Raw genomic sequence first — 25,373 nt, 5'->3', positions numbered from 1 at the left:
TAGGAAAAATACCTTGGGATGGAATTGCTGAGTCATATGGTTAAGTATACATTTAATCTTAAAAGAAATCGCCAAATTTTTCTAAAGTGGTTGTACCTTTTTGTAATCTCACTAGAATAGTATGAGGTTCTAGTTGCTCTTCATCTTCCCCAGTACATCTCGTTTTGGTTCTAAATTGAATTTCCTTAATGACTAATGAGGTTGAATGTCTTTTCATGAGATTATTAGCCATTTGTGTCTCTTCTTTGGTGAAGATGCTGATCCTTCTGCCCATTTAAAAAATTGGGTTATTTTCTTATTATTGAAATGTGGGAATTCTCTATATATTCAGATGGAAGTCATTTGTCAGATATAAGTTTTGTAAATATTTTCTCCCAGTCTGTGGCTCTCCACTTTAACTGTTTTTTGAAGTACAGACATTTTTAATTTTGATGATGTTCAATTTATCAACTTTTTTCTTGTATGGTTTATGATTTTTATGTCCTAGAAATTTTTTCCCACCTGAAGGTCATGAAAATCTTCTTTTCTTCTGGAAGATTTATAGTATCAGATTTTACTTTTAGGTTTATGATCCATTTTGAGTTAATTTTTGTTTATAGTGCAAATTATAGGCTGAGGTTCAATATTTTGCAGGTGGATATCCAATTGTTCAGCACCATTTACTGGAAACATTATCTTCTATCCATTGAATTAACTTAGAATCATTGCTGAAAATCAGTTGACCCTATATGTGTTAGTCTATTTCTCTAGATTCTCTATTTTGTTCAACTGGTTTTTATATTCATCCTTCTGCCAATACTACACTGCCTTGATCACTATACAACTTTATAGTAAGTCCTGAAATCAGGCCATGCTAGTCTTCTAATTTTATTCTTCTTTTACAAAATTATGTTGGTTATTCTAGTTCCTTTGATTTTCCATATAAATTTTAGAATCAGCTTGTTGATTTCTACAGAAAAGGTACAGAGATTTTAATTGGGTTTATTATTATTGAGATTACAGTTTAATCTACATAGATCAATTTGGGGACAACTGACCTCTTGTTGTTAACAGCAAGTCATTCAATTTACAGTTATTTCTCTTCACTATTTGGGTCTTCTTTGATTTATCTCAGGATTTAGTAATTTTCAGTACTAAAATATTGCACATATTTTGTCAGCTTTAATGCTAAGTATTTTGTTTTTCAGTGTTACTGTAAATTGTTCAATTTCTAATTGTTCATAACTAGAATATATTGATTTTATTTCTCTTGTATCCTACAGACTTCCTAAAATCATTTATTAGTCCCAGTAGGTTTTCTTTAGGTTCTTTGTACATAAATAATCATGTTCTCTGTGAATTAATTTTATTTCTTCCTTTCCAATCTATACACTTTTATTTCTTCTTGCCGCTAGCACTACATAAGACCTCTGACTTGACGTTATTTTAGGTCAAGGAAAAACAGAGAAATTGATGACCAAGAAACTCTTCTCACAGACCAGCAAGTCTTCACGACGATGAGGATGGATATAGAAGGTCATTCAGGTGTGCACTAAAACAGGACAATTACCTGGAAATTTTGAAGAGCTGAGTGGTGGTGCAGCATAAAGTTTACAGTAAGATAATCCTTTAGATCTCCAGGCCTTGTTCCACAAGCTACTTCCAAAATATTATTTAAGACCCAATCTGAACTTGTTTCCTGAGAAACAATGCCCTACAGCATGTTTCATCAAGTGTATGACATCTGCTTTGCAGACTATGCTGTCCTCCTGTCTGCTTTTGAGTGGGGTTATGGGTATGCCTTTGGGCTTATAATTACCAACTACTGATAAATGAATTATTCCATAAATCTACAAGATCATGAGAAACGGAAGAAGATAACCAAATATTTACTCCTATTGGTATTTTTTTTTAAATCACAGTTCCAACTGCTCTACACAGAGAGGTTAACTAATTACACACTGACTGAATGAGGAGTTTGAGAAAAGAACCAAGAATACATTTTATAGACAGTGATAATGATGGTAGTAGCTTTTAACATGTCCTTTTTAGACAAGTAATCCAGTAATTCTGAGAAATGATTGCTAAAGACAGTAAAGCCATGACTGCTAAGAAATAAATAATGTCTTGAGAACCTTCCCAGCAAGAGAAGGCTCTTCACTGTACAGCTCTGGGCCTCCTTCCAGCCCAAAGCCTCTGGTTTGGCAGTGGCCCTGCCCCCTCCCATTGGCCCAGAGACCCTGGCTGCAGCCATTCCAGAAGCCTGTGAGGTCACTGGACACCAGACAGAAACTCCCATTTTTGGACTTTTTGTGCTGTTTCTAGATATGTGGCAACCTTAGTATCAAGAAGAGAATATGGGGTGTGGTGGTAAGGAGCACGGGACTAACAGGGACCTGGGTCCCCTCTGCTACTAACAAGCTGCCAGTCTCCAGCCTCCAGGCCCCCTTCCTCACTGACAGAATGAAGGAGCCAGATGATAATACAGAGATGATAGGAACTCTCTATGTATTTGATTTTTATGGTGTGCAGTCTCCTCTCTCTCTCTCCCTTTCTTCCTTCCCTTTTTTTTTTCTTAAGAGTTTGTAATGTACTCTTCCTAATATCACAATTCTTCTGCGAGTTGAGGTAGAAAGGCATTTTGTCCTTTTTACTGGTGAAGAAGCTGGAGTTCATAGAGGTAAATGTCAGACAGCTAGGAAAAGCAGCAGAGCCTGTGGCAAGTGGCAAATTCGGCTCTGCTGACTTCTGGTCCAGTGTTGTTTCTACAACCTCATAGAAAAAGAGGCAGTGTGCCAGGCATACTTCTGTTGGCTGACAGTGTTTTTAAAAGTTTAAAATTATATGTGCTGTTCATGTGCACAGCCTCCACTGCTCCACGTTGTGTATGATACCCACTGTATACTCATCTCCACAATCTGCCTGCCCTGGAGTTGGGATGCTGTCACAGAAACAGATGTGCATACATTATTTATTTAATTTCATTGTTTTACTATTTTTATTATTACATATATTTGTTCTTCTCTGTTTCATCACTTCCCGATGCTAAATTTGTTAAACAGTTATAAGTAAAAACACTGAATTTCTAAAATAAAACAACCTAACTTTTAGTGATGAACTATCTTTTTGGGCAAGAATTACTTTGTTATACAAGAACAGAATATGGTAGCACATCAACCTTTCATCTAACCGTTTCATTCTAAACCTATTCATCCAAAATTTTACTTCTGAAATTCCACCATCATCTGAATTTGGACATTGACAGAAACAAATAGAAGACTTTGTGAGAAGACATCCCTCACCCCATTCTCCAAAGCCGCAAAGCAAAGGTATGGCTCCGTGAAGACATGCTCTGTTAGAAGTACATAAAAGGATCATTCATACCTCTGGGTTGAGACTGAATGCTTTTGCTGGTTTTCCCACACAAAGAAAATCGAAAATGATTTCTTTCATTGCAAAATCTAAACGTTCCTGTAGTAAAAACAAGAACACAAAATGAAAGTGTTAAAATATAAACTCAACATAAAATGGCTATTTTCATCAATATGCACCAAGCAAACAGGTGGTGGCTAAAAGAGGAGAGGCACTGCTCAGTTTTGTGGCTTGCAGAGAACCTGGAGGAAGACCATACCCATCTGAACCGAGGGTAGGGCTGCTTCTGTTCTGTGTGGTGTGCAAGGAGGCCTTCATTATACAAAACATGTAATTGGCCCCTAAACCACAGTATGACTAATGACAAAAGACCCCCCCCACAAATCAAATAACCAAACACTTGGGGTATCTGGGCTTATAAAGAGTGTGAACTCTTCCTACTTGTACTGTACCTCTTTAAAATGTATTTTTAAAGAGATCACTGCAAAATGATCATTTTCTTCTATTCTCTAACATTAAAAATCCTTTGGCTCATATTATAACAAACAATTCTGCATGTGAGACATGTAATCAACACATAAGATATATTAAGGTTACTTAATATATCAGGGGTGTATATATATATATAACAGGTATAATATGCCAGGTATATATATAACGATAGTTAATATGTATAATTAATATATGCAAAAATATATCAGGAATATATAACAGGAATATATATATCAGGTATATATGAATAATTAATATATATAATTTATATATATAAATATATCAGGTATCTGTGTGTATATATATGTGTGTGTATATGTACATATTTATTTATATATATAAATAAAACAGGTTCATTTTATACAACATATTCCAGAATAAACAAAGCACATTCTCAGTCACATGATAACTACATGCAGAAAAATTACATTAATTCTTTCACCTGCAGAGCAAGTAATGTCCTTTCGCTAAGTACAAATATTATAGAGCTAAGTACAAATATTTCATTGCACCAAACTCAAAGAGAGATATTACTGTCAAATCATCTGTGAAGTAGCAATTGAACCTTACACTTTATATCAGTATCAATTGTACTTCAACAGTACTTTCATGCCTATTATTTCCTTTTAAGCACACGATATTCTGAGGCAAGCATTTTCACCCCCTTTTACAGATAAAGAAACAGAAAAAAGATGTTCTCTGACTTGTTTAAGGTTATAGAGCTGGCTCATGGCAGAGGCTGGACTGGAAAAATAGTCTTTTCCTGTTCCTCTGCACAAGGAGGTCAAAGTTGGGGTAAACCCATTTACTCACAAAGTGTTTTGAAAAGTAAAACTCCTGAGTTCAAATAGTAAATTACGTATTAAAAACTATGTTTAATATTACTGGACCTGTTTTTAAGTCATTAATATACATAAAGCACTTAGAACACTTCTTGGCAAAAGAGTGCTTGATAAATGCTAATATTCCTATTAAATTCTTTTTCATAGGTTGAAAGAACATTATTATTTATTCCTCAAATTTTGCTAAATTGTTCTCTTTTGGTTTTCTCTGAACACCAGACCCTTTGTTTCCTCTTTACTTGTAGAATCCAGAGCAGAGAAACAGGAAAAAAACAGAGGTGAAGAGTCAAGACAATCTTACTAATTCACAGACTTTGTGACTCAGATGAGCCACTTAAACTCTGTCTCTGTTTCTTCATTTATCAGATGCTGAAAACACTTGACGTACTCAACTCACAACTTGTTTTGAAGCAAAAGAATAGGCTGTGGGTGAAAACACTTTAAATCTTTCACAGAAGTCTAAACACGTAAGATACTAATTTAGACTTTCCATCTTTTAGTACTTCATAAGAAGGAGGCCGGCTGCTTAAAAACCATTAGAAAATTCCCACCACCAGAATCTTCTCCATTACCTGGGCAATGAACTGGATGATTTTCACAAAGATGTTCAGAGGCATGTCCCTTGGCACCACACCACGGGACCCTTTGGGGAAAAGTGTTGTGATGATGGTTATAAGTCGGCTGAAAGACAAGGGGGAAAAGAGAAAACAAGCAAGATTGTCTGAGCTCCAGTTCTTTAAGGGAAAATGGCAGATGTTTCATCTTATCTAAGAATCAGAGAGAATTCAGAAAAATAAAACAAACCACCTCACCTATTTCCATTAGCATAATTACTCTATGAAAAGTTTTTCTGGAAAACTAAGAGCAGTTGGAAAATTATAGCTGTTTTTTTGTTAAAGTGGCAAATACAACTCTGGAAGTGGAACCTGTTGATCCTGGTAGAGGCTGGAGCTTTTGTAATGGGTGTTGAGCCAATGACTATGGAAAGCCTGAAAATGTTCCTTAGGACTTAGATCTTTTAGAAACTGTCAGCTTTGAATAGCTTCTAGTTGAGTGAGCATATGTAGTAATAAAAGAAACACCCTCTGCAGTGGCTGAGTGATGTGGTTACCATTGACACAAGCCAAATCTTACCTCTGAGTAGCTGTGTTGCTTTCACATTTAATTCGAATCATGTAAACCCAAAGTAATCTGTAGAGAGATTCCAGTGCAACTCGAGCCATCTTGGGGTCTTTGTTCTATAACAGAAACCAAGATGTAAGACTGCAGATGTAAATAGTGAGGTCTGAGGTTCTAGAGATGGCTCTTCTCTGAAGGCCTGGAAAAGGCAAGCTCCAGGTGGATGGCTGGGTACTTATGAGGCACATTGCATACCTGGGACTTCCAGGGTATTGGTCTGTCAATGCTCATAGGATAAATCATCCATGAGGAGGCATATAAATGCTAGGACAGAGTAATTCTGGGGGAAGCCATGTCATTTTCTCCTTTGCCAAGATGAGTACTCAAGAGATCATCTTCGCCCTCCCACCCTAGGGAACCCAAATTCTTTAGCACCAATAGGAGAATCAGTCTGTTCTTTTTATTGTTGATTACGTCCTTTTAAACCCTTACTGTTTTGATTCTCCAACGCCTCCACCCCATCCCCATCCCATCTGATTACCCTCCAATATTTATTGAGACTAATGTGTACTAGGTACTGTGCTAGAACCTGAGATGTAGAGATAAAAGATAATCCTTTCCCTTAAGATGTTCACAACCTATGGGGGATGGGAGTCAACTCCACAACAGTGTGAAAAACTGGTAGGGACAGAAGCAAGAGGATAGAAAGAAGGGCAACATATGGCAAACTCAAGGAATGGGGTCAGGAAAGGATTCCAGGAGCACATAAAATCTCAGATGACTCATGCCTGTAATCCCAGCACTTTGGGAGGCAGAGGCAGGTGGATTACCAGGTCAGGAGTTCAATACCAGCCTGGCCAAGATGGTGAAATTCCGTCTCTACTAAAAATACAAAAATTAGCTAGGCGTGGTGGTGGGTGCCTGCAATCCCAGCTACTTGGGAGGCTGAGGCAGAGAACTGCTTGAACCTGGGAAGCAGAGGTTGCAGTGAGCCGAGATGGCGCCACTGCACTCCAGCCTGGGTGACAGAGCGAGACTCTGTCTCAAAAAAAAACAAAAACAGAAACAAAAAACAAACAACAACAAAAAAAACTCAGATGAACCTTAAATCCATTTTTGTTGTACTCATTCATAATGCACACACATTTGAGTTACTATGCTGAGCCTGCCACAGTTTGTGGCCTTAGATACTTCGAAAGGTGTAAAAAAAAAAGGTGGGAGGGGGAGGTTTGTAGGCAGAGGCAAGAGCACATGGAACCTGAGAGAAATGGAGGAGCAGAGGGCTCCTGTTTTGGAGCCTGGGAATCCTTTGTATGCTGGTAAAGGGCCAGTGCAAGGCCAGGTGAAGGAGCAGTAGGTGGTGAGGCTTGAGAGGAAAGCAGGGGCTACATGAGGTGCCTTTCATGAGGAGAATAGGCTTCTCATGATGGTGACAGGCAGCCAATGAGATCAGAGAGACCACAGAGGAAGTCCAATGTCTGCAGCATGGGGAATGGAGCAGAGGCAGGGAGACCAGCTGTGGGCACCCAGGCATTAACAAATCAGAGAGGAGAGTGTGGGTTTCATCATCCGTGGACACTTCATTCCTCCATTCCTTACTTCTGACTCTCACTCCATCCTTTCTAACAATTTTATAAATTTTATCCACAAAATTTCTCTTGAATTTGATATCTTATCCATTCTCACTTCCTTTGCTATAGCTCAGGCTCCCAGCACTGTCATCTGGACTGCTGCAGTACCCTCCTAACAGTCTCCCTAAGTCAATCCCTGCTCCGATGTCTATCTTACACCGATTATAATCCTTTCTATATAGAAATCACAGAATCAGTAGTTTCCCTGGTGCCTGTGGGATCAAACTAACATTTCGTGGCCTGGCATACCAGACTAGTCAATAGCTGACTCTAACCTATCTCTTCTGCCTCCCAACCTGTTACTCTCCTGCAAGCTTTGTAAACCCTAGCTAGGCCACGTTCATTCTATTTCCATGATAGAAGTGTCCTTCCACCCCCATTCCTGAATCTTTCTTTTCTCCCAAGTGAACCCTGTTCATTCTTTATAGTGGGCTTGGATATCCTCTCCTTTGTGAAGCCTTCTCTGTTCCTCCCTGATGCCTTAAATCCCAGCCCATTAAAACTAATTATTTCCTCCTGAGTGTCCCCTGACTCTCATACATACCTCTAGCATAGCCCTTCAACTCCTTACCTATGGGGAGATCTTGTTTAAACATCAGCTCCCACATAAATAACAGGTTCTCTGAAAAAAGGGGACATTATTTACCCCTAAGATCTATTAAAATTTCTGCTGTTCTGCATGGGGTCAATGAATGTTTGCTAACCAGCCTTTCAGTGTCTTAACTTTCTGATAGGTCTTTTGCCTTTATGTTATTTGTCTGTCTCCATTTATTTAGTCATATGATTCTCTTTTCTTCTTAGTGTAGACAATTTAGGTACTGATTTTTATAGAATTCATAATTGTTTAGAAATGATCTGGGATAAAGTTTATCTTTAAACTGTTACTGAATAAAGATGATCCACATAAATACATTCTATAGGAAAGACTATAGTGAGAAATTTTTAGATTTAGGAAAGATAGACTTCATAGTCTTTGTAGTCTAACAACTTTTTAGTGTGATCATTATTCTAAAAGTCTAAATTTCCATATACATTTAGGTCTGTTCTACATTTATTTTTGTTCTACTAGTCTGTCTATTCAAGTACTAATACAACATCATTTTAATTATTCAGGTTTTATAATGTGTTAATATCTAGTATGGCCTACTTTGTATAGTCCATTGCTTCTTTTTTTAATTTTTAGCGGTTTCCAAGATGTTCTTGCATGTTTATTCTTCTAGATGAACTTTGTAGCTATTTTTTTAGCTTCATGGAGAAAAAAAAACCTGGCTTTTTAGAAGCACACATTTATGCAGAAGTTTTTTTTTTTTTGCCTGTTAATATAACAGGTAAAATTTGTCAAATGTTTTAGTTACTTAAAGGGGACTTGAAACTAGTAAAGCTGCATTTAAAACATTCGATCATTTAAAAATTTCAGAAATTCGGACTACTCGTCTTCCAATTGGTCCAAATCAGCAAATGCCTATGGTGTACTTACATGGTGGTTAAAAGCAGACTCCACACACAGACTGCCTGGGTTTGAATCCATCCTTGCCTTATAATTTATTAGCTGTGTGGCCACCTAGAGAAAGCATTTTAATCTTTCTGGGTCTGATTTTCCCTGTCTTTGAAATGCAGATGATAATCCTACCTCCATCACAGGAGTGTATGAGAGTTAAATGAGTTAATGCACATAGGGTACTTAACACTGTACCTGCCTGTAGTATTATTATGTGGAAGACACCTGCCATCAAGCAGCAAACAAGGGAAATGTAGCCCCTGCCTTTAAGGAGCTTCTCTTCTAGTAGAAACATCTTTTCCTTTGTGCATTTCCTTTTTTAAAATATATATAACAGTTTATATTTGCATAGCATATCATTTGAAATTTTTTCATATTCATAATCTCTCATTGTGAATCATGATGAGGAAGGCAAGTATCATCTCAATTTCACTGTAGACCATAACCGAGATCTCTAGTTTAACTGATTGACATTAGTGTCTTCTGTTTCAACTTCAACTTCTTTAAAATATTTGTCCTGTCCCTCCTGTCTACCATTTTTCTAGCATCTTATTGTGACTAATATTCTTTCACTCTTAAGAACATTTTTGAGATTATTTTTGCTTCCATATGCACTGAAAAGCAAAGTAGCGAACTTAGGTTTTAGTTTGTTTTGTCTGTGGATTATGTACTGTTAATTGGTTTTTAGCATTTCAAGATGATATCAGATCATTGCAACTGCCTCCTAAATGGATTTTCTGGCCTCTCTTCCATTCTTGCACAAATGATATTCTTGAAAATACAAACTTTTTTTTTACTTTCCTGCATTTAAAGTCCTTAAGAGGCTTCTAGTCACCTACTGGACAATGTCCAAATTTCATAATATGGCACATGAGGGGCCTTTTGTGACCTGGCTCCCTTGTACCACTTCCTGCTTCTGCCTTGTGGTAGGTGAACCTTGCACTGCAACATCCCTTTTGCAATTCCCTGCATGCCTGGAATGCCTTCCTACCCTTGTCTACTTGGATAACTTCAATTAGGTGACACCTCCTCTTACTACATTCCCCTGCCCCTCTACTCCTGTCCCAATCCTCTGGAGAGGCTACCAAGCACCCCTGCTCTCTGTTTTCTAGGAAACAGACATCCTTTACTTGAATGTTTCCTACCAGATAGTGAGTTCCAGGCATTCTGATTTGTTCATTTTTGGGTCCTCATTGACTACCATACAGCAGGTTATACATTAAAAACAAAACCAGAAAGTATTCAAAATCAAAAACGATCTGAGTAGTAGCTGAACAACTTGCTGCATAAACTAGATTCATTTGTACAGGACCTGTATGAAAGACAAACTTTGCCATGTAGGTGAAGCTAATTTTCATATTATAATGACAGTAATAAATATCTTGCACTTGTATGGAATTTTGGTATTTCAGATGTGCTTTCACATAACAAGATGTCAATTGAAGGATTTTATAAATGAGAGAAGGCCCAATAAATTGCTCAAAGTAAACGACAGTAAACCAGGTTAGTAAACGACAGCTGGGATAGGAATTGACTTAGGCTCTAATAAGTATTGTTTTCTCAGAAATTGGAATGTATGTATTACATGGTGCTTGCTATAGCAGGTATTTTATTTTAATCAGTGCTGCACTTATATTAACTCATTTTAATTTTCACAGCAATGTATGGAGTAGATTCTAGGCACAGAGAGGTCAAATAACTTACCCAAGGTCACACAGCTAATAAATGACAGTGCTAGAATCTGAACCTAGACAATCTGGCCCCAGTGGCTTTAAAGCATTAAATTTTCCACTTCACTTTAATATTATGTGGAGGCTGCACACATATGCTATTTGTACCTACTCTACTTGAAGACAGCACTTCTTCTTCATTTGTCTTTGTATTTCCTTAGCAGCTAACAGAATAGGTGCTTGATGTATATTTTCAGGATGCAGACATTTCAGCATATGTCTCAAACCACTGATTTCTGTGTCAAAGATACTTGCTTCAAGATCAAAAAACCATTCTTCTGTTGGAATCTGCATCTCCCTTAATTAATTAACCAATAGTATTCATTTGTTATGGCTCTGAGGTTCATTGATATAATTGTTCAAGAAACTAGTGGGCTTCAGAGTAGATCTTCCCTGGACCCTCTGCATCTCACCTCACTGCCAGTCACTGACTTCATGGAATGTGTCAGCCTATCTAATAACATGCCTACCTCCTTTAAATTTTGCTTTTAATTAATTTAGTTAAAACAATTCAGAGTTAATGGTAACAAATGGGGACAAGTGAATTCACTGATAACTTGGCTGGTGATGCAGTCAGTGGTATAGACCAATGTTATTCAAGGTCCAACAGCTGACTATTTGCACCAAGTCACCTGTGCTGCTTATAAATATGCAGATTCCTGGGCTGCACCTTAGATATTCTGAACCAGAACCTTGGAAAGTGGGCTTCAAGCAGTTGCATTTATAACAGGCTTCTATAGGGATTCTTATGTATGTTAAGGTAAAGACCTAGTGAGATAGATAATTAGATAATTTTAATCACCTGCTAATTTTGTTGTACTGAAAATACCTTCTAGTTTTCCATTTCAAAGAGAAAGCCATCTAAGTAAATCTATTTCTTTGTTATATTTTGCATATCACAGCAACACTTTCCATCTTTTTGACATTTCTTTTTGATATTTGAATCAATTTACTTTGATTATGATTCACCGGGTTTGATGACTGTATATTATCCAAATAACCTATTGCTACAGTTTAGGATAATCTCTAAAATTATCATAACAACATTTTTATGGCAATTATTTTTCTACTGAATGGTTGGATAAATAAGGCATTCATGGAAAATAACGTGCTTGTCATCTTATTACTAATTTTTAGGTCCAGTTTATGTGCATTATTGGAATCTTTGAAATGTGCCTTTATTTTTGTAGATCTGAAACAGATTTTCTCAAGATTATAGAAATGAGATTAATAGTAAAGCAGAATAACTACATCTTGAAAATTAGCAATTAAAATAGCTATACTATACCATTTAAATTTGGTATTTAAAAGAGAAAAGTAGTCATTTTAAAATAAATGCCATATATTTTAATTAATTCAGGCAATGATTGTGGAATCTTTAATATATTACTCAATGTCTCCACTTACAAGATAAACATAACATTAATAAAATTACTATTATGTGAAAAGTTGAAAAAAGCATTCCAACTTCATTGCAATTACTACATACAAATATTGAAGTGCTATACACAAGCTTCATCAAATACATTTATGGCAACCACACTTGTTTTGAGATTTTTACTGGAAATCAAATACCCTGCTTGTACCTCCCTTGCCTGCCTTCCCTGAATGCATCATTCTCAATCCTAATATCTATTAGGTTTTCTTTAGAGCAGTTACCATTATCTGCTTTTTTTTCTTCTCATGTATTTATTTATTTGCTTGTTGGTCTATCTCCTCCACTAAATTACAAGGTCTAAGAGACCAGGGAGTGCTACTGTCTTACTCATCACTTATTCCCAGTACCTAGAACTGTGCCTGGTAGACTACTTATAAAGAATTGTTGGCAACTGACGGAATGGATTTAAGTCCTAGCATAAGTGTTCCCTGAGAAAAAAGGGGTATTCTTTCTCATTCTGTAATTTGGTTTCTCCAACTTTGAAACTAAACTGAATCATGTCTAACCTTCAGATGCAGTATTGCTATCTGAGCAAATATTTGGAAATGCATAAACAACATTCATGAAACCATAAGGAAACTCAGTGTAGCCTGTGGCATTGCCATGATACCCACAACAATGTATATGAAGCCTCTACCACTCGCCTGCTCATAATGTATCTCCAGTGAATGAGAGCTATTATTATTATTAATCAAATAATTCATGCGTTTCTTAACCTTTGAGGTTTCTTTTCTGTTTTTTTTTTCTTTAAATAATCTGGCCTCACTGGTATATTATATTCATTTTTATAAAATATAAGAAATTTTGAAATTCTCCCAATTTGTTTTATTTTGAAGGATAAGAAACTAGCACATAGTATTACGAACATAATTTCATTTTATTTAATTTTTAAATTTTTAATTTTTTTCTCATCTGCAAATAGTGACTCAACATTTTAAAAGTACTATTAAATCAAGTTCACAAAGCATATTTCCTTTTGTCAGAATTAGGTGTTGTATGGCAGATGTGAAGGGAATGCATTTTTTTATAGCACAATATGTTCATATTCTGACATAAAATATATAGAAGAAAAAAGTATTGGTCACCATGGACCAAGAGTTCCTGAAAGATGTGAATGTCTCAGTGAAAAGGTGCTAACATTTCTCATCAATTTATAATGGAATATTACTAATAGATGCTTAAGTTAATTAAGTAGAAATATTAAAGATTTCAAGTCTGTGCTCCCAAAGCAACCTGCTTCTGACTGAGTAATCCTGGGAATAAACCAGGGCACTGACATTAAGTGAGTGTTGACCCTGAGAGCTTGTTTACATTGAAAGCGGGCAGGTTTTCATGCTCACGCACACTTCTGCTCTGCTCTGCCACGCTGCCCCTTGAGGGCTCACCTCTACAGAATACATCAAAGGTGGCTGCCAAAGGTCAGCATGTGGGATTCAGGAGCGAAGTTCACTATCCTGAAGCATCTGTGGCTGTGAGGGGTAAGGAAGGCAGGGAAGGGTGCAGGAAGGTGCGTGGGGGAAGGGTTGGTTTGGTGGTCACTTATGAAACGGCAGAATTGGCTCTACATCCCATAAAATACTGCAACAATTCAAGACAAAGTATATCTCTGAAGCTGTGTTAGTTTTTTCTCAGGTATTTCCTCCTTACTAAGGACTCAAGAGGTTTGGAAGGTTTTCTGAATATTAATAACATTTTTTAAACGGTCCCATTCAAATCCCTACTAGGTTTAGTTCTAAATATATGCGACACAATTTTATTTCATTTTTATCTTATCAAGGATATTTTTATATCTTTTAGCCTTGAGGTAGTGAATTCAAATAGATTATTACCCATAAAATAAGATATCATTGCCTTTCTGCCTTACTTTGCCTAATAACTATTTCTTTCGTGATTCGTGGGGTATGTGACCTTTATAACTCTCACAGGTATCTCCCTACTCCTACCTTTTACATCCTTCACTGTCTGCATTACACATTTTGAAACTTCATTACATATCCTCCAATGAAATTCTAAGCTTGTCAAGGACAGGGACTCTAGAATAATCTAGTTTTTATAGAATTGCCTTCCCCACTCCTTCCCACTTTCAGCACCTTCCCTAGCACCTCACACAGTGGACACTACATAAGTCCCTGCTGAACTGAATTCTGGAATGTGGTTCAGTCTCTATAGCACTCACTCTACATGCTCTTTCTGGCCTTACTGCCTCTTAGAAATCTTAGAGCTTGAAAAGTTTGCACAGGGATATACTGTCAGTGCCCAGGCCTCTTCCTCTCTGGGGTTGTATATAACCCTCATATTAAATCTTTCTGGTGGGGTTTGACTAGAGTGTAAGCAATATTCTAACTTTGAAGTAATTAAGTTCCAAAGTAAGATGATCTGCTATGTTTCAAAAACAAGTTCAGACAAAAAATTTGGGTCTCTGTGGCCACAGCAATAGATTGTCATGAAAAATATTATTTTAATTCCAAGCAAAAACCCAGACACATTAAACACAGAATATACAGAAAACTGCACTATAAGCACTCTCAGTAATTCCCTTCTCTGTTTTCAATAAAGTGACCATTTCCTATCTGTGTAAAATGTAATAGAAAAAAAAAATTAATGAACTAACAGCTGGATAACTTAAAAGTGGACCAATTAACAAATGACACTAGGCTACATGTTAAGAGTTATATGGCAGATCCTCAAAAAAAAAAAAAAAACACAAAAAACAAAAAACAAACCTGAAAGTGGCCTTTATGTAACACTTGATAACCCTGAAAAGCATTTCATTTTTTCAGAGTACTTAAAAGCTTAATTCTCTATCCACTGCTATTATATTTCACTGCCAATTTGAAGAAAATGAATGATTCTAATCTTGTATTTCACAATCAGCTTTTAGAGCCAGCTCATAGTTGGTGCTTAAAACAGCTCTAATGCAGATTATTGTGTAATTATGGTAAATGCCAAAATAATATAATTAATCTTAACTACTTCACCAAATTAAAGCATCATAGAAAAAAAAGGCAACATGTATAAGCACATACAAAATTTTGTAACTAACTATATTCTTAAAATTCGAAAGCAGCTAATATCAAACTGGTAAAAGAAATTTAATCACATCTTTGGACACAACCAAGAACAACTGTCAAAAATACATCCTATTTGCACTTATGTTAGGGATAGTTTTCACTTCACTGTCTCTTATTATCAATAGGTTACTAAAACTTAAAACATGTTCACCACTTTTAAGTTATAAAGTCCATTTTAAAGACCCAGCACCTGTGTAGCAGGCATATTGCTGGAAACAGTGAATGCTTAGGACTGACTGCCATGCGGCTTCAACAGGATACCTTCAAGAATCACAAATGACAATGACAAGAAAGAAGTGCTCTCTGTTGCTAGGTCAGTCCTTCCACAGACTGGGGCTATCTGAGCAAAATATTTAGAATTTTGCTCAGATTTTGCCCCAGAGACATTCTTCTAGACTGGAGGGGATAGAGGAAGGATGGGAAGGTGTAAGTGAGCTTCTGAGATCAATTCGCATGCTTCTATTAGCTGAATGTGGCCCTTATTCTATTTTTAAATCATTTAGATAAAATGTGACAATGGATGCATATAAAGGAACATTTAATTCTACTTTTAAAGTGATCCTTGTTAGAACAGATTTATTTTTCCCAAATCTGAAGTGATTTATCTTATTCCTAGTCACTTTCTAAAATTGACTATATTTAATAAGAACTCTTATTAATATTTTTTCATTATTCCACCAGTATAGGACAATTCCCCTGGCAAACATCAGGAGTCATTTCCAGAAGCACATCAGCCAGCCTAAAAACTACTATAAGTTTTTTAAAAAGATCGTTTTTGAGCTGACAAATACTAACTTTAAGGTTGGACAAGCAGTTGTTGAGGAAAATGTGCCACCTGTTCAGGAACAGCTGCTTCTGACTGACACAGAGCAAACAGGTCACCAGGGGGTACAAGGCCTGAGGAGAAAGGAGAGGAGGTCACAGGATAATTTATATTTCAACAAACCAGGTAACATACATTCTCTGTACCCACTACCTTGCCATCTCCCTCTGGGGCCCTGTGGGCAAGAAACAGGACACTGTGTAGCACAACAGTGCCCAGTGGATGCAGGGCACTGGTGCGCATTTCACAAATGCTTTCTGATAATGCTGGGGATGGAATAACCAAGAATTATGGATAGCATATAATAAAATGAAAGAAGTTTCATGTATAATAATGCAGAAATCTGATTCAATGATTTAGACTTTACTTAGAAAATTTAAAAACAAACTTACCATCTTAGATCACTCTCTTAATCTCCAGAAAAAAAAGCAGGAAGGCACACAAATTTTGAAAATGTTATTGGCTTTTTTGCTCATAGACATCTAATAATTTGTCCCTATCTTAGAGGTAGTTGTCTATATTTTCTTTTGCATGCAACCTTCTGGTAATTAAGGAAGATTCCTAAAAGAAATGTTATTGCATTGGTAAACTCTACCAAGACAAATTTAACCACAGGAGGAATTTGCTTATGACCGAATAAACAGAGGTGCTACTGTGCTTTTCCTGTCTAACTGGGCCAGCTTCCCGCAGCAGCTTGAGAAGACAGCAAAGGTAATGAACAGCCACCGAAAAAAATCATACATGCAGAACCCATCACCATTTTGCTAAGCCAGATGTAATAGACCTCTCTGATTCCCTCTAAATCAAGGGTCGTGAAATAAAAATGTAACTGGCTCATCTGTTAACTTGAATTAACAAGAAACAACTGCCCACAATGCTTAACAGTTCATTAGTTGTTTTTCTTTTAAATTAACTTAGTTTTAAAGGGACTTGGAACTACTGCTACCATTGAGTGCAGCTCTAATGCTAGTCAGTAATCTAAAAAATATGCATGCAGTTAGTCACAATGACCACAGCATGTAGACGAATGAGCAAATTTGTCACCACTACCAGCAAAGCAACCCTAAGTACCTGCTTAAATCATGGTAGGGATGTTCATCCTCTGGAGACTAGCATAAACCATGCCAGTAACCAGATCCCTAAACAACTTACTTCCTCCTGACTTTCACGTTACAGCTGTTACACCACTTGCCGATTCATAAACCAAAGCTTTATTCACCATAGCGGGTAAAAGGTGGTGGTAACCTAAAAGACTTTTCTATACTGCTCTTCAGTACCAAAACCTTCCCAAGAATTATTTTCCCAGCCTTCAGAGAATCCTTCCTATGGGCAACTGTCTATTTCCTAACTCCTTTTCCTGCCTGTTTCCATTTTGATCCTAGTATCCAGATAGAAATTTGCCAGGGCAGGCTCCTGGGGATTGAGAAGAGAAACTGTTATTATAAACTTTAGCCTTCAGATTGGAAAAAAGTTCTCAGAAATTAAAATAAAAATCAAGTTAAGCCAATCTTGAAAGTGAACAACAGACTCTTTAGGACCAGAGGGTCATCTGAGGTGACATGGTCTAATCCCCCTACATGAGTATCATTCAATCATGGTCAATACAAAAAGCCAGCTTCAGTTTCAAATGCTGCCTCTTTTTGAGGGAGCTTTACGTACTTTTCCTATCTGTGGAGTCCTTAGGATCCCCAAACAGATTTCTGCCTAGGAATTTTAGTCTGTGCAGTGTTGTTTGTGTTTTCGATTTTCTCATAGTTACTAACCAAGGAATGCTTCTTTCGAGAGGAGAGTTCCAGCGTGGTGTCATACAGGCTTTCCACAAAATTTCTAAGGCAGGGAACATTTACTTCATTTTTAACAGCCTGAAATAGAGATGCATGTGAATATTATATTAATAAAATTGTTGATTTTGTGATACAATTTGAAGGAGTATTTAGAAATGAAAATGTAACTCACAGCAGCGACTGGAACAAGGATTTCAACAAAAAGCCCAGCCAAGGCGTGCTTGATATCTTTGTCTTTGACCTCAAGGAAGTAATGTGCACATTCCTGGGAAGCAGAAAAAGGGTATAGGGAGGGAGAGTAGGTTGAAATGTGCACATAGAATGTATTTAAACAAGTTTCAGTAAGTAGCTCTCAATTCAATCACATATCAACAGAGCATATTCCATAGTCTACTAAAAATCACTGGATTCAAACATTTGTATTCACATTTTTATGTTTGCAATGGCCTCAATGACATTCTGCAAGGCTGGTTTTTTCACTCTTTCAAATCACTATTCTAAAAGGACAAAGCATCGCTAACCAGCAAGCACACGTGTATCCACTGAGTCACTGGTTGATTCATTCAGTCATTCACTTCCAATACATTTCTATTTATTACTTAGTGTGTGTGAGGCCCTGGGCTCCTGGTTAGCCCACAAACACAGATCCCCAGGGAAGGTAAACATGGGAAGAGAGGCAGAAGACATCAAACTTATTTTAGGCCCTATGCCTGACAGCCTCGGGCACAGAGCAGTTTACTTGTTCGCTCTGACATTTTAGGTGTGTTTATTATTCACATAGTTTCACAAGCAAGTCAGGAACATTTCCCTTTCCCACCTCAACGAGGAAACCTTTAGAAGGGTTCCTTAAGAAAGGACACTACTGCCTGTGGACTGTTGTCATATGTAAGGGTGTTCTTGGTTGCTCAATGACTCATTCTGTAGGAAAGTTGGCCTGCCAACCTTTTCTTTTTTTAAACAAAATGTCAACTTTTTTAAAAGGAAAGTTGGCAGAATTCTGCCCACCTCGCTCTCCTTCCTGGCCTTATTGGTAGTAACTTATTGTCTATATCATGTATTGTTTTCATTCAAGAGTCCAGGGCAGCCAGATGCCATGGCTCATGCCTGTAATCCTGACACTTTGGGAGGTCAAGGCAGGCAGATTGCTTGAGCCCAGAATTCCAGACCAGCCTGGGTGACATGGCCAAACCCTGTCTCTACAAAAAAATACAAAAATTAGTTGGGTATGATGGCGGCACCTGTAGTCCCAGCTACTTGGGAGGCTGAGGTGGGAGGATCACTTGTGCCTGGGAGGCAGAGGTTGCAGTGAATCAAGATCATGCCACTGCACTCCAGCCCGGGTGACAGAGTGAGACCCTGTCTCAAATTTAAAAAAAAAAAAAAAGAAAGAAAGAAAAGAAAGAGTCCAAGGCTAAATGTAATAACATGTTAATATATACACTGGCTATTTCCCTTTATTTTCTGTTGCCATTGGGAAGATTGCCAAAAACAATCCCTAAAGTCCTCATTCTATCAATATCATATTAAGACCTCAGCTCAAGAGCTCAAGATAGGCAACACCAGTATGGGAAGTCACTGAACCAGCTTTCCTATACAGATGAGCTCTATAGTTCCCAGAATAGTCATCCTTTTGCTACATTACTTTGCATAAGTATGTAATACTCTCTCAAGTCTTAATTCATGTATATAGATACAGGAATTATTAATATGAGAGTGGCATAAAAATAATAAAATATTTAACAGTTACTGAGTGTTTATCATGTGCTAAGAATCCTCAGAACCACTCTCTAAGGCTAGTGTCATTATCATCACCTTGCAGATAAGGGAAGTGAGGATGGGAGGGGTTAAGTGTGACTGGTCAGGTCACAGAGCTGGTAAGTGCCAGAGCTTGACTTCAAACCCGAGAAGTTTGACACATAGCCCCCCCGCCAACATATATAGTAGTTTTATTGTGACATAATTTATGTAGTATGCAATTCACCCATTTAACATATAAAATTCATTGACTTTTAGTATAATCACAGTTGTGCATCCATCACTACTGTCAAATTTAGAACTTTTTAATGACACCCAAAGGAAACTCCGTACCCCTCAGCAGCCATCTGCAACCTCCCTATCCACTCCCCATCCCCAGCCCTACATAACTGTTAGTCTACTTTCTGTCTCTATGGATTTGCCTATTCTGGACATTCCATATAAACAGAATAATATAATACATGGCCTTTTATGTATGGTTTCATTTACTTAGTGTAACATTTTCAAAGTTCACCCATGTTGTGGCATGTATCAGCTTCACTACTTTTTATGGCCAAATAATATTCCATTATAGGGATATATCACATTTTGTCTATCCATTCATCATTTTATAGAAATTTAGGTTGTTTCCACTTTTTGGCAACTATGAATAATGCTGCTGTGAACATTTGTGTTCAAGTTTTTGTGTGGACATATATTTTCATTTCTGTTGTGCATATACCTAGGAGTGGAATTGCTGGATCATATGGTAATTCTAGGTTTTGCTATTTGAGGAACTGCCAGGGCCAAGCTGTGCCAAAGTGGCTGTGCCATTTTGCATTCATACCAGCAGTGTGTGAGGTTCTAATTTTTCCACATCTTCACCCAGAATTGTTATATTTTTGACTACAGCCGTCCTTGTGGGTGTAAAATGGTACAGCCTATATTCATAATCCATACATCTAAACCCTCTAGTAAGGTCATCACCAAATTTAATTCACAGCAGCATTTTAAAAATTCCTTCAAATACCAAAGTTTTGTAAACTCTAAGAGCTGAGTATTCTGTTAAATTCTCCTTAGCAGCAATTTTTTGTTATGTACCATGATGGGCACTGGGCAATAAATATCAAACCTGTATTGTTTAGCTGAGTTTTTAAAAATTAAGATTCCTTTTTATAGTAAGAATAAAACAGATTTCTTTATTATTTCAAGTCCTCATGCCTGTGAATGTCAATGTAGCCAACCCAATGCTATCAATTTTAAAAAGTGAAAAAAATCAGTTATATTTTATTCATAGAACAATATGTACCAGTGGATGAAAGAGAAAAAAGTCAGCAAACAAGCAATCCCACCGTATACTCTCCTCCAAAGATGATATGAAAGTTGAAAAATGAAATTATGTGCCCGCAACTGTACTATTTGGTTACAAAGGACTTCATGGATTATTTAGACAGTAGAATGTTTCTCCGTATTGACAAGTAATTGGCTTTTCATGTTCCAGGTTCATCATTTTGAGGAAGGGAAGTGCTCAAGTTGAGAGCACCTTAGCTCTCCTGCCTAAGACATTACCTGCATAAACTGAAGAGAGGCCTCAAAATCCTCCACTGGATACATCTTAATTCGAAAGAATTTCATCCCCATTATTAAGCTGATAATGCTTTGAACCACATATGGGTTCTGCTCTTTGTGCCGTAATTCTTTTAGCTCCGCCATAAATTTCTTCTTTACAGCAGGGAATCTAAGAAGACAACATAAGCAGTTTATCAAATAATGGATAGGAAAGTCCCTGTAATGAGGGCCTCCAGCATCTGGGAGTGATTGAGCAGAGCAATGGAATCCTTTAAATCAGTTGAAGTACAACAGCCATGATTTTGTAAGGATTTGATGTTTGGGATTTGGCAATGGATCCAATTTTCTTCTCCTTTACCTTTCTTATACTGTAAGATGCTCAACATCTTCACCAGGCGAGGGGGCAGATCCCGGTTTATTTAGACCCTCTCAAAATGGTCTAGCTCTTAAATTGAGCATCACAAAAAAACCCATTTCCTCAGGCTTGGCCATTTTCAACATAGTTGCAGATCCCAGAGCCTGAAGTATCAAATAGTGAGTCTATGAGCAATAACACACTAGGTTAGTGATTTCTGACAGTGACAGCAAATGATATAAGGATTTGTATTCCAAATAATGCCAAGTATTCCTGTATCTATTTCTAAAGTTTTCTGTTATCATTTCCTTTATAGTTTTAGGATAATGATTATTGAAAAATATATTTTTGGGTTAAAAAATCTAGTAATGGGAGGCCGGGTGCAGTGGCTCTCACCTGTAATCCCAGCACTTTGGGAGGCCGATGCGGGCAGATCACCTGAGGTCAGGAGTTCAAGACCAGCCTGACCAATATGATGAAACCCCATCTACAAAAAATACAAAAATTAGCCAGGTGTGGTGGCACGCACCTGTAATCCCAGCTACTCGGGAGGCTGAGACAGGAGAATCACTTGAATCCGGGAGGCAGAGGTTGCAATAAGCCAAGATCACACCATTGCACTCCAGCCTGGGCAACAAGAGTGAAACTCCGTCTCAAAAAAAAAAAAAAAAAAAATCTAGTAATGGGAAAAGTTAAATTATATCTAAAAGGTAAAGATGAATGGGCTGTCTATTACATGCATGGAATTTTACAATTTTATTTGATAAATGCAAAACAAACAAAAAGACACAGTCCAGTCCCTGTCCTCAAAGTATTTGTATTCGAAAGTAATACTAATTACAACAATATTATCACCCATGTTTGTAAAAAGAACAGATCTTCCATTTTATAGGTTGCCTGTTCACTCTGATGGTAGTTTCTTTTCCCAAATGTCCAACAATGATAGACTGGATTAAGAAAATGTGGCACATATACACCATGGAATACTATGCAGCCATAAAAAATGATGAGTTCATGTCCTTTGTAGGGACATGGATGAAATTGGAAATCATCATTCTCAGTAAACTATCGCAAGAACAAAAAACCAAACACCGCATATTCTCACTCATAGGTGGGAACTGAACAATGAGAACACATGGACACAGGAAGGGGAACATCACATTCTGGGGACTGTTGTGGGGTGGGGGGATGGGGGAGGGATAGCTTTAGGAGATATACCTAATGCTAAATGACGAGTTAATGGGTGCAGCACACCAGCATGGCACATGTATACATATGTAACTAACCTGCACATTGTGCACATGTACCCTAAAACTTAAAGTATAATAATAATAAATTTAAAAAAAAAAGAAAACTACCACAAAGCTCTAAAAATGTATGGAACTTGCTACTGTCAGAATTGTTAAATTTTGCCAAGTTCATGAGTCTGACATGGTTTTAATTTGCAATTCCTTATTACTACTGAAGTTATGTATGTCTTTAAATATTTATTGGCTATGCAGGTTTCCTCTTCAGTGAGCTGCCATTAAATAACCTTTACCCGTGAAAAAAAAGAAAAACAAAAACAGATCTTAAAGCTAAGAGAAAGCAGAAACAGATCTTCAAGTACCTAAGAGTAGAGAAATGTACAAATAAAAATTGTCCAGACCACTAAGTCTGACACAGCTGGTTTGTCTATTCACCAAAAATACACACACACACACACACACACAAACACTTTCCAAAGAAAACAGTCTAAGATTTATTGTATTTTGTCTTCTGAGACTATTAGCCTGAGGTTCCATGAAAAATTAGAAGCAAGCCATGATTAAAAAGGGTAATTGTGGCTGGGCGCGGTTGCTCAAGCCTGTAATCCCAGCACTTTGGGAGGCCGAAGTGGGTGGATTACCTGAGGTCAGGAGTTCGAGACCAGCCTGACCAACATGGGGAAACCCCGTCTCTACCAAAAACACAAAAATTAGCCGGGCGTGGTGGTGTGCATGAGGCTGAGGCTGGAAAATCGCTTGAACCTGGGAGGCAGAGCTTGCAGTGAGCCAAGATCATGCCACTGCACTCTACCCTGGGTGACAGAGTAAGACTTTGTCTCACCAACAAAGAAAAAAAAAAAAAAAAGGCTGGGGGGAGGTAATTGTGATTATAGAAATGAAAGGTGAACTAATAGAGTCCCGGAAGTTTGGAACAATTCTTGAGACCTTAAAGTAGAAATTTCAGGACAAATAAAGTAGGCAGTAAACATAGAGACATTGTTTAACCAAAGGCAGTACAGGGGCTGGTGGTTGGCAAGTGGGGCGTGAGGGGATTCTCAAGTGCTGGCAATTTTCTAGTTCTTGGCTTAGGTGGGGAGGTAACATGGTATCCATTTTATAATAATTTGTTTAACTGCCTTATGGATTTTCCTCTATGTTTGCTACATGTATTTCTTAATAAAAAAGATTTTTAAAAGGCAATAGAGCAGAAAATATAAACAGCTTCAAGAAGATTTAGACAACTTATGAATGAGATATTCCCTAATGGGTTATTAGCATCGCTAAGAATATTTCAGGGTATTTTCCTAATCTTCGGTGGCATTTTGTGGACTTCTACAGAATACTCAATTTCAAGACAGCACCCCAAACTGGCCCCTTCTGACATTTAAATAATACTATCAGAATATGGTAGAAGATAATAGTTGTGTTTACTTTATAAGTAAAATTTCATGGAGATTAACTGCAAAATGGTATATTAATTTTTCAGATTAGGAAATTAGCAAAAATTAAAATAGAAACTTTATTAAATTTACAAAAATCTATTTGGTATCAGCACATTCTCTGGTCCTACCACAGACCTACTGTTAAGGCTGAATTGTGTGCCCCTCAAATTCATATGTTGAAGCCTGAACCTTCTGAGATCGAAATGTGACTGTATTTGGGCATATGGCTTATAAAAAGGTAATTAACTTAAAACAAAGTTATTACCTTAAAATGGACACCATGTAACCTCTCCAGCTAAGTTATTAAGTTAAAATGAAGTTATATCTCTGTGTGTGTCTCTGTACTCGTCTCCCCTTCTTATAAGGACGCCAACATGACTGGGAGATGAGTACAGAGACACACACACAGAGAAGACCATATGAAGACACAGGGAGAAAATGGCCACATACAAGCCAAGGAGAGAGGCCTCAGAAGGAATCAACCCTACTAACACCTTGAGCTTGGACTTCAGCTCCAGAACTGTGGGAAATAAATTTCCGTTGTTTAAGCCAATTAGTCTGCAGTACTTTGTTATGGCAGCTTGAGCAGAATAATATACCTACTGAATCCGTAATTCCGGGGACGAATAATAATTTGTGTTTAATGAGCTCTACAGGTGTTTCTGATGTGAAAAAGTTTGAGAAACACTGGTGCAGACTAAGAATAACAATAACAAGATATATCTGTAAGTGGTTTTACATTTTAAGTGATTATACCATTTCACATTTTGATCCTTAACAATCCAGTGAATTAGGCAGTGAATGCATTTCCAATTAACAAATAAAGAAACAGACGAAGACCACAGTGGCAAAGAAGAGACTGAAACCCAGAGCTTCTGATACAAATTCCAGGAATTTCCATTACACTGCAGCTGTCTTAGACAGTGGTAATGGTGACATGTAGTCTCTGCCCTCTCTGGAATAGTTTATAGTTTAATTAGGAAGATAAAACAAGGTAGCACTGACCATACGCCATGTGAATCACAATACTAATAATTTACCGGGGGCCTACTATGTGTTAGCACTTGCTGGACACTGTCCAGACCTTTCTGATCTTCAGGGAGGTCAGATGCACCAGGTTCCATCACTTTCTCATATTTCACACTGACTATTTGGTGAAGAGTCAATCACTATTCACTATTAAATAGTGGCTTCAGGGCATCAGAGAACGAAGGGGCTTTTCTCATCTGCGTAATTAATTAGAGAGG

General features: G+C 37.3%; 1 protein-coding gene across 2 annotated transcripts in view; it reads right to left on the bottom strand.

The window, feature by feature from the left end:
* The window catches only part of FRY (FRY microtubule binding protein), a 268,121-nt gene that overhangs the window by 145,280 nt on the left and 97,468 nt on the right, over window positions 1-25,373 (bottom strand). For both annotated transcript variants that reach the window (XM_063650744.1, XM_054446794.2), the window contains exons 8-14: window positions 21,083-21,251; window positions 17,952-18,044; window positions 17,759-17,857; window positions 15,968-16,069; window positions 5,820-5,923; window positions 5,258-5,366; window positions 3,364-3,450 (exon numbers count right to left, since the gene is read on the bottom strand). In XM_063650744.1, coding sequence (XP_063506814.1) covers window positions 3,364-3,450; window positions 5,258-5,366; window positions 5,820-5,923; window positions 15,968-16,069; window positions 17,759-17,857; window positions 17,952-18,044; window positions 21,083-21,251 — 763 coding nt within the window. The remainder of the gene's footprint in view (window positions 1-3,363; window positions 3,451-5,257; window positions 5,367-5,819; window positions 5,924-15,967; window positions 16,070-17,758; window positions 17,858-17,951; window positions 18,045-21,082; window positions 21,252-25,373) is intronic.

Source organism: Pongo pygmaeus, chromosome 14 (assembly GCF_028885625.2).
Source record: "Pongo pygmaeus isolate AG05252 chromosome 14, NHGRI_mPonPyg2-v2.0_pri, whole genome shotgun sequence".
Classification (NCBI taxonomy): Eukaryota; Metazoa; Chordata; class Mammalia; order Primates; family Hominidae; genus Pongo; species Pongo pygmaeus.
Note: the sequence above shows the minus strand (reverse complement) of the source record. Positions and strands in the feature narration are given on the sequence as shown.